This window comes from Homalodisca vitripennis, chromosome 4 (genome assembly GCF_021130785.1).
Source record: "Homalodisca vitripennis isolate AUS2020 chromosome 4, UT_GWSS_2.1, whole genome shotgun sequence".
NCBI classification, from domain to species: domain Eukaryota; kingdom Metazoa; phylum Arthropoda; class Insecta; order Hemiptera; family Cicadellidae; genus Homalodisca; species Homalodisca vitripennis.
The window spans coordinates 149,717,587-149,727,758 of NC_060210.1; the positions used below are offsets into that span (position 1 = coordinate 149,717,587).

At 34.3% G+C, this 10,172-nt stretch overlaps 1 protein-coding gene across 1 annotated transcript in view; it reads left to right on the top strand.

Annotated features, from left to right (window-relative positions):
• Nucleotides 1-9,792, top strand: part of LOC124360325 (constitutive coactivator of peroxisome proliferator-activated receptor gamma-like) — a 68,396-nt gene extending 58,604 nt beyond the window's left edge. Inside the window, exons 8-10 of the mRNA XM_046813850.1 lie at nt 2,204-2,410; nt 6,266-6,361; nt 9,649-9,792. Of these exons, the coding sequence (XP_046669806.1) occupies nt 2,204-2,410; nt 6,266-6,361; nt 9,649-9,708 (363 nt within the window). The 3' untranslated portion in view covers nt 9,709-9,792. The remainder of the gene's footprint in view (nt 1-2,203; nt 2,411-6,265; nt 6,362-9,648) is intronic.
• The last annotated feature ends 380 nt before the right edge of the window (nt 9,793-10,172 follow it).

The window sequence follows — 10,172 nt, forward strand, 5'->3', positions numbered from 1 at the left end:
AATGTCAATTTTACTATTTTATAAATAAATTGTATTTGGACTTATTTTCTTTGTGTTTGTATAAAGATTTTATATGTAATGAAATCAACTAAATTTAATTAAATAATATGCAAAACTGATGAAGGCACATCTGGAACACAGTTGATAATTAGCAGTGATGAATGATCCCAACCATTGGCAGTGTGAGTGACCTAATTTCAATTGGGTTGTCAAGGGGCCAGGCCACAGTCCTCTGGACAGAGTATAGTAATGTTTTAAACTGGTATTATAAAACTGATTAAAACTTTCAATATGGTAACTGACTCTAATATATCACCAGTTAAGTGTATGTTGGAGGTTTAGTTATTCCTAGCAACTAATGTTTTAAAAAACTACCTTTTATGTTGGATGCTATTTTTCTATTAACACACTTAGAATGTAGAGGTTATAATGATTAATCTGACATTTTCTCCCTCACAGACTGAAATACAGGGTCTGTATAATAAGTAACCGGACTGACTTCAGGAAATTTTTTATTGGCAAAATATGTACAATTTTTCTTTAGAAATCTTCAAAGTAGTCCCCATTGGAGTCGATAACACGCTGATACCGTATTTTCCAATCCCTGAACGCTCCCTGGAAGTCGGCAACCTCGATGTTGTCTAGAGCCCTCGTCGTAGCACGTTGAACGTTTTCCAGAGTCCCGAACCCTGTCCCCTTAAGGTGTCTCTTGATCTTGGGGAACAGAAAGAAGTCCGGTGGTGCCATATCCGGGCTGTAAGGAGGCTGTGGCAACGTTGCCCTCGACTGTTTTGCCAACTGTTCGGTGACGAGCAGGCAGGTGTGCGACGGTGCATTGTCGTGATGGAGAATCCACGAATCGGCAATCTCCGGACGGACTCGGTGAACCTGGGCGGTTTAGTCGACGGAGCACCTCTCTGTAGTACTGGCCGTTTACAGTTTGACCGGGTGGCACAAACTCTTTGTGAACAATGCCTTTCACGTCAAAGAAAGCAATGAGCATCGACTTCACCTTCGATTTGCTCATGCGCGCTTTTTTTGGTCATGGTGACGTCTGTGTGTGCCACTCCGAACTCTGCCCCTTCGTCTCAGGAACGTATTCAAAAACCCACGTCTCGTCTCCTGTAATAACGTGGTTGAAAAACTCTGGTTCGGTTTGCAGTCGATCAAGGATTTCCGAAGCGACAGCAACATGACGCTTCTTTTGCTCATCAGTCAGGTGTTTGGGTGCCAGCTTCGCGCAGGTCTTCCTCATACCCAGATCGTTCTTAATAATGTTTTGAACGGTATCTTATCAATTCCGACCTCATCTGCGATAGCCCGAATGCTCAGACGACGATCACTGTTCAACACATCACGCACTTTTTGCACATTTGTGTCCGTGTGACTCGTTGATGGAGGACCGACGCGCTGTTTGTCATGGACGTCATCGCGGCCCTCCCGGAAATTTTTGTGCCACTGAAACACCTGAGTTCTGGACAGAGCATCCTCACCGTAAGCCTCTTGAAACATTTGAAGAGTTTCCGTGGCTGTTTTCTTGAGTTTGACACAAAATTTAATGCTAAAACGTTGCTTGATCGTACTCTCCATTTTCACTCCGACGGGGTAACTGAACATGCACTCCGCTCTCGCTAGATACTAACTCTCCAAGCGCTTGGAGGCAACTGCTGCAGCCCGGTTCCCTTTCACTAGACCCCCCACCACCACTACAGCACCAGATACCGGTTAGCAGACGCTTTGACGGAGCGGGGCAGGCTCAGTCCGGTTACTTATTATACAGACCCTGTATACTGGTAACTGCAAAATCTACAGAGGGATTTCCTTACTGAACTCAACCCACAAAATAACAAAATTAGTGCTTAACCGATTACAAGTGTATGATGAAAAAAATAATAGCTTATCAGTCAGAGTTATGAAAAAGAGATCTATGACTGACCAATATTTCATAATGAATTTGAAATTTTACAGTATGAAATTAGTCTGTTCTTATGCATCTTCAAACTTGTTTTTTCCATTAATTATAAACCTTCTTCAGTGTTTCTAAATGTCTATATTTTAGAAATGGATAATATTTTTGTGTTTTTCTTTTGTGTAATCAAGCTGAAGGTGACTTAATTAAAACATGTATTTTGGTACAATATTTTTTTTAAATTATATTTTAATTTATTTCCTCAAAAGGTTTAGTTTAGGATGTGGTGTGTAGGAGTTGGGATGTTTGTGCCCATGGGAGGTGGATGCCATGCTTGCCACTGCCTCATGTATGAAGTACTACAATGTGACCAAATTGGCAGCACTGCCGTCTGACCCAGTTTCTGCTAGGGGTGTCAGAGTAGCCAATCTTATCATGCGATCGACATTCATCCTTTACTTTCTCCTCGCATCATGTGGCTATCCCCTCACTCTGGAAGAGGTTTGTACAAGATTTCTGTATTTAGTTCATTTTTATCATTTTCTCAATTGCATCTGTCAAGTTTAAATAAAGTTTAATGGATTTCAGAGATTTACAGTTCTTTAAAATAAAATTGAACCGGATCTGTGTGAGTTGCAACAATAAGTAGGAAATTGTGGCAAACAAATAGGAATGCTATGCTACAGTGTGGCACAGAGCAAATAGTAAAATGTAAGGAATAACATCACTTTACAAAGCACAATGATTCCAAGATAAGCAAATAACACAGATATATCTAATCTTGTGACAGGCTAGATTAACTCAACATCTCCGATATGTCAGATCATTATTTTGTTATAGATCAATTGTGGTAATAGGCTGTTATCAACAAATTGTTGATTAATTCTTTTATTACTTTGCAATACCAATATTTAAGGAAGGTAGCTTAGAACTGATTATACTACTACCGACAAATGTTAAGTAGTCTTAAGTTAATGGTGTATGTTTTTATTTTAAATAAATTATAATACTATATGTTATTTACTAATATTCCAGATGAAAAATAGTTTGTTTTTATTTCAGACTAATCTACTGGTTAGGCTACAAGCCCGTAGGAAAGATGGGTTGTGTGGTTTGTGTTTTTACATCTTACCAAGTCCCTGTGACAGTCATATCAGACTAATTTCATCCTACAAAGTCCCAATGAAAAACGTCTCAAACTGATTAAAAGTCTGGAGGCATTGTGTGGTTTATGTTTTGATTCACCTTGCCAGTTCTCTGTGAGTCATCTCCGACTAATTGGAGGTCCGAAGGGATAAGGTATTGTCCAGTTCGTGTTGTTTCATCTTACAAAGTCCCAGTGGCAATTGTCTCAAAGTGATTAAAAGTCTGGAGGCATTATGTGGTTTATGTTTTAATTCACCTTGCCAGTTCTCTGTGTCAGTCATATCAAACTGATTGAAGATCTAGAGGGAAAAAAGCATTGTATGGTTTGTGGTTGTTTCTGCCTTATCAAGAGCTAGGCATCAGAAATTTCTAAGTGATTAAAGGTTTACACTGTGTTAACTTTAGAGACTGGAATCTTAGCAACATAAAATGAAAAGAAATTTATTAAGTATGAAACCTACTGCGAAAAATAGGTGGTTATGGTTAATTGATAATTGGTCAAAATTTTGACAGGGAATCATTTTCTTTAATCTTGAATATTTCTACAGCTTCTGTTAAGTAGACTATAAAACATTATCATCTGTATTGATGACGTTACTTTTATATTTTCAAATGGCAACATTATTATTACACTGGCAATATTATTACACTCAATGACAAAATATAAGTCTCCATTAACTTGGGTAAACATTTTGGACTATAGCCAAATTCGGTGTTACAGTGTGACATAGTAATTTTAACTGTTACAGTTTATTCCACCTCCATAAAATCTTGAATTGATACAATTTTATTCCTGATATCTCATATATATATATTCCTGATATCCATATTTCATTTATATGGAACCTTACCTGTTTTTATAGGTATGGTAAAAATTAATACCGTACATAAATTTCAAAATTATAACCATATTTCAAAAAATAGTATTTTGCTTTCAGTTTGTATTTTTTATATTTATGATCACGCATTGCCATTAGTCTACTACTATGAATTTTCATGAATAAAGCCAGTATAAATACTCAAAAGATTAACACAACCTCAATATCTTAGCTAATATTGGTTAGAATTTCATAATTTTTCACTTGAATACTTGTAATGAAACTCACTTGCATGATCACAATAAATCTGATACAATTTTTTTTTTTTTTACATTTAAATTTATTTATTATCAGTTTATACAACAAAGAATCATTGTCTAATCAGAATTTTACTATCCTGAGCTGTCATTGTTATTTTTAACAAGTTATCATAACTTACAAATAACGTATCACAATTATAGTAAACACTTCTTTAAAAAAATAATTTCAGTAACGTAAATAATCCACAAATATGTCCCAGTAGGACAATATCACCACTGTTTACTCACGCCACCATAACCGCAATCAGCTGACAATCGGCTGAAGCCTGTTAAATATTGATTATATTCAGCAAATAAAACAACCAGGATGTAAACAATACGAACACATGTTCCTTATTTTGTCTACAATATTCTCTTATAGGTACTTAGTTGGAATATTTGATCCAAGAACTACAAGAATTGGCTGTAAGATAGAGACACATAATGAGGTTATAAGTCGATGCATCCAAACCTGTGCTTGCTAGATCATCTCTTTACTTGGCAGCATATAGTAAGGTGGGCTAATTACAACAAGTTCTTGAAGACATATTTCTAAGGAGCATAACATATGTTATCTCATTTCACTATAAAACTATAAGTCTTATTTATGCCAAATTTAATATTTCCTGGTGCTCAAGAACATAATGTAAATTCTTCAGAAATATTTTTATTTCTATAGAACAATTGAATTCTAGTATTTTTGCCTACTTTACACATATTCATGTTAACATTCACTATATATTTAGTTAAATCTCAACATGTGTCGAGAGATTCCCAAATTCCTCTCCTTAATCATTATTGACTGGATGAACTTGTCAAAAGTAGAATAGCTAAATATCCAAAGTAAAATAAAATATTAAATCATGTATGTCCAGGGGATTACATACAAGTAGTTTCTTTGTTCTTATAACCAGTTGTTTCCGTAACATTATAAGATGTACTCAATGCTCAGTGGTTCTGACAGGTCCATGACAATGTTGTTTCTGTTCCGTCCAGCCATGGATTTGTTAGAGCATGTTGTTTCCACTTCAATGTGATATGTACTCAATGCTCATTGGTTCTGACAGGTCCATGACAATGTTGTTTCTGTTCCGTCCAGCCGTGAATTTGTTACGCATGTTGTTGGCCCTTCAATGTAATATGTACTCAATGCTTAATGTTTCCTCTAGTTGTGGATGCGTTGGAGCCAGTTGTTTCCACCTCAATGTGATATGTACTCAATGCTCAGTGGTTCTGACAGGTCCATGACAATGTTGTTTCTGTTCCGTCCGGCCATGGATTTGTTAGAGCATGTTGTTTCCACTTCAATGTGATATGTACTCAATGCTCATTGGTTCTGACAGGTCCATGACAATGTTGTTTCTGTTCCGTTCAGCCATGGATTTGTTAGAGCATGTTGTTTCCACTTCAATGTGATATGTACTCAATGCTCATTGGTTCTGACAGGTCCATGACATTGTTGTTTCTGTTCTGTCCAGCCGTGAATTTGTTACGCATGTTGTTGGCCCTTCAATGTAATATGTACTCAATGCTCAATGTTTCCTCTGGTTGTGGATGCGTTGGAGCCAGTTGTTTCCACCTCAATGTGATATGTACTCAATGCTCAGTGGTTCTGACAGGTCCGTGACAATGTTGTTTCTGTTCCGTTCAGCCATGGATTTGTTAGAGCATGTTGTTTCCACTTCAATGTGATATGTACTCAATGCTCATTGGTTCTGACAGGTCCATGACATTGTTGTTTCTGTTCCGTCCAGCCGTGAATTTGTTACGCATGTTGTTGGCCCTTCAATGTAATATGTACTCAATGCTCAATGTTTCCTCTAGTTGTGGATGCGTTGGAGCCAGTTGTTTCCACCTCAATGTGAGATGTACTCAATGCTCAATGGATCTGAAAGATCCATGATAATGTTGTTTCTTTTCTTTCTGCAGTATATGAGTAAGAGCTAGTTGCTTCTGTCTCAATGTAAGATGTGTTCAATGTTCAATGGTTCTAACAGATTAGTGATATTGTTGGCTGTATAGATATTTATTAGGCTGTTATGTTTTATGCTTTTTACATTGTCATGTAATCAGGTGGTCTTTTATTTTTACAGACTGCTCCATGGCTGTTTTTTGACGGGAAGTTGTTCCAAATTAAGTACAATGAAGCTGGGTCAGGCTATTCTCACAGTCGTCTTTGTGATAACAGGGTAAGTTTTTTATCTATAGTAGATTTAGAATATTTTATTAAATCAGCCTTTTTATTATTGTTGTCCTAATTATAGTCGTCCTAATTATAGTCAACTGCAAGCTTTTTAAACATGTGAACAAGTAGTGTAATTTTACCAGTAAGAGATGATCAAATCCAACATTTACTAATATCAGATTTGAATCACACGCGCGCACGCGCACACACACGCACACACACACACATACACACACACACATATAAGCTGTTGTAAAAGTGTTTCACCTAATAATACAGTTTTCTAATATTCGTTTCTTGCCTTCAAAAACCATTGTTTAACTATTTTTTTTAAAATAGAATCCTGAAAATTTTTTGAAGAGTATTACATATAACAAATTTATAGAATAAATATGTTTGTGATAAAAACGTTTCATTAGTACCATTTTTTTAGTCTAAAGTAAATTTTTATGTAAATAATATTCTGTTTGGCATGACTATGTTAAACAGTAATATGTAATGTTTTGTTAATTATTTTAATGTGCTGTCCTAAGATACCATAAGATAATCCGCTTAGAACTTTTTGAGTTAGATTTAATCAGCGAGATAATTCTCTTTCAGTTTACCATGGCCAATACGACATAAGCAATATAACCACCACTGTAAATAATGAAACATATTTAAATTTATCAAAAATAATACAAGAATAACATTTAACACTGTTCAGCATATTACTGTAAAGACCTACACAACTATTCCTTAACAAATCTTAGACCCAATCAGAAATGCAATGAGGTTATGTACAAACACCACTGGTCTACCACTCCACTCATCATACCGTTGCCACTATACTCTGTCCAATTGTCCATGGCTCCTGAAGTTACTAGAAACCCTCACCGATCCAAGTTCTTTTGCAAGCGCACTTCATAATGTTTGGCCTGGTCTCTACATCATCAACTGTGTTCCCGGTGTCCATCATCCAGTTTTATTTATTCTTATTTAATTTATATATTTATATATATTTTATATATATTTATATATATATATATATATATAAAATCATCATACAAAAATGTAATCATCGTAGTGTTACTGTACGCCATGATGCCAGTTGATGACTAGACAATATACTTTAATGACATATTCTTTGAGAACAGTACATCGAGTTAATGACTTAAGCAGGCAGTTAGTATGAATGGGTTACAACAGCTATTATGGAAATGTGTGTGAAAAAGTAAGGACATCTTTGCTACCTCCTCAGGAGCCTTGTCTGGCCGACAGACTTATTTAATATTCTAAGAAACAAGGCAAAACATCACTTTTGAAAGTTTGCATTGCATCGGTTTCACAAACAAGTTACTTAGAGAAGCTGTAGTCGTAGCTTACTTATCAAAAGCAATTTATTGAGTTTAAAATCTATTGCTCAAAATTGCTTATTGTGGTTTAATTTCGTTGGAGTAGTTTGAGATTTAATACTCATTTTGTTTTATCTTTACTATAATATTTTTTTGTAATCTTAACCATAAAACATTTTATGATGATCACATTAATTGCATTTATTTGAACTACAGAAACAGCAATATAGTAATAATAACTGTTATAGTTCAGTCCAGGATCATACATTCTTGAATTTTATAACAAGTGTTGTAAAACTGTAAAGAAAAAAAGTAGGAATAAGAATAAGAATCATTTATTCCATTGATCTGTTTACAGAAATAGGACAAGTCATTTTAAAATTACATACATTGTTAGAGCTAAAAATTACATTAACACAAAAGTGTTGTAAAAAGTTCACATGAAATTTGAGTAATGTAGCAATAAATAAAAGTAATTATAGTTAGTTATAAACTAAAACCTAACATTAATATGGCAATTCATGAATTCCTCAATGCTGTAAAAAGGATTTTTCACTAGCCAATCATATAACTTTTTTTTAAATATTTTAAAGGAAACAAATCTCGCATCATCAGGCAGCTTATTAAAAAAATTTATAAAATTCAATTTAAACGAGCTTTTAGTTTTAGCTAGTCTGTGAGGCAATATATCAATCTTATTCCTTCCCCTAGTGTTGTATTGAAGGATCTCCTGTCTCGTATGAAAAAGATTCAAATTAGATTTTGTATATAATAAAACTTAAAAAATATAAAGATTTACTATTGTGGGAATTTGAAATTGTACAAAAAGAGGTTTGCAGTGTTCAAGTGGGTTGGCTCCTCCAATATTACGAACAGCCTTTTTCTGTAGCACAAGAATGTCAATGACATGTGAAGAATGACCCCATACAAGTAGACCATACAATATGTGCGACTGAAAAAGCCCAAAATATGCCAATCTTAAATACTCTGGACTAACAAAACTTTTGAGTTTCCAAAGTAAGTAATTTACTCTAGAGATTTTGTTACAGACAGTATCTATATGAGTTGACCAGTTTAATTTTGAGTCTACATTAATTCCTAGGAGCTTGACCGATATCAAATTGATTTCTTGTTTGAGGCTTAAAGTAATACACTGTGTTTTATCCAAATTGCATGCTAGCTTATTTGCTGCAAACCATTCATAAGCCCTTTTCTCAGATTGTTGGGTAATTTGTGCCAAACAGTCTAAATTATGATGACTAGAAAGTAAGGTGGTATCATCAGCGTAAATCACTGAATGAGTATTGAGGTTTTTAGGAAGATCATTAATATAAACGATAAAGAAAAAAGGCCCAAGAATAGAACCCTGTGGAACACCAGTTTCCACGGTTTTCATTTGAGAGCATTTATTTCTGACACATACATATTGCAATCTATTGGAAAGATATGACTTAATAAGTCTTAAAGCACAATCACTAACACCGTAAAATGCAAGCTTATCAAGAAGAACATCAACAAGGACACTGTCAAATGCTTTACTGAGGTCACATAAAACTAATGAAGAGGAATCCTTTTTTTCAAAAGCCTCTAGGGTATGATCAATTATGTTTAATACAGCCGAAGTTGTAGATCTTCCCTGGCGGAAGCCATATTGACTATTTGAAATTAAATTATGAAACTCAAAATAGCCATTCAGCTGGTTGTACATAATTGATTCAAAAATTTCAGAAAATATAGGGACAATTGAGATTGGACGATAGTTATGTAGGTAAAGTTAACAACAATGTTTTGTATGTGTACCTAACATTTAGTCAAATATAGTTGTATATTTCTACATGCATTTATTATTTTGTAACTGTAAATATTGTGTTTTCCTCCTATTGTGATATTAACTGAAATAAATCAATTTTATTTTCAAATTATATGAACGTTGCTTTAGTAAATGTTTCTGTTTCAGGTGGATGTTCTAGAGGTGTTCCAAGTGGCACGATCTGTGGTGTTCTATAATGATTACTAACTGACACTACTGATTCACTATTGTATTTTTCTACAAATCCATTGCTTTGTATTAATATTTGTAAATTACATGTTGTGCAGTTTTTACGTGTACATTTCATTTAAACCTAGGATCCTTAACAATATACATTTTTTTTCTTGATGATGCATATAACAATTTCTACATATCTCTTATTTCAGCATTGAACAGTTCTTAACATGTACATTTTTAAGCATTATCTGCAACAGAAAAAGAAACCTTGTGAAAAAGTGTTTACATGAAAAAAACCCATAAAAATACACTTTTAAACGGGTTTATATGGGTTTGCCTTTGCTGTGGGTGGTTCTGTATGCATGCAAATCGGTGCACCATGTACTATTGATTTTGTTGCCCAAAATGGATACTTTATTAGTTTGATTAAATATATTTTGAGATACCCATATATATATATATATATATATATATATATATATATATATATATAT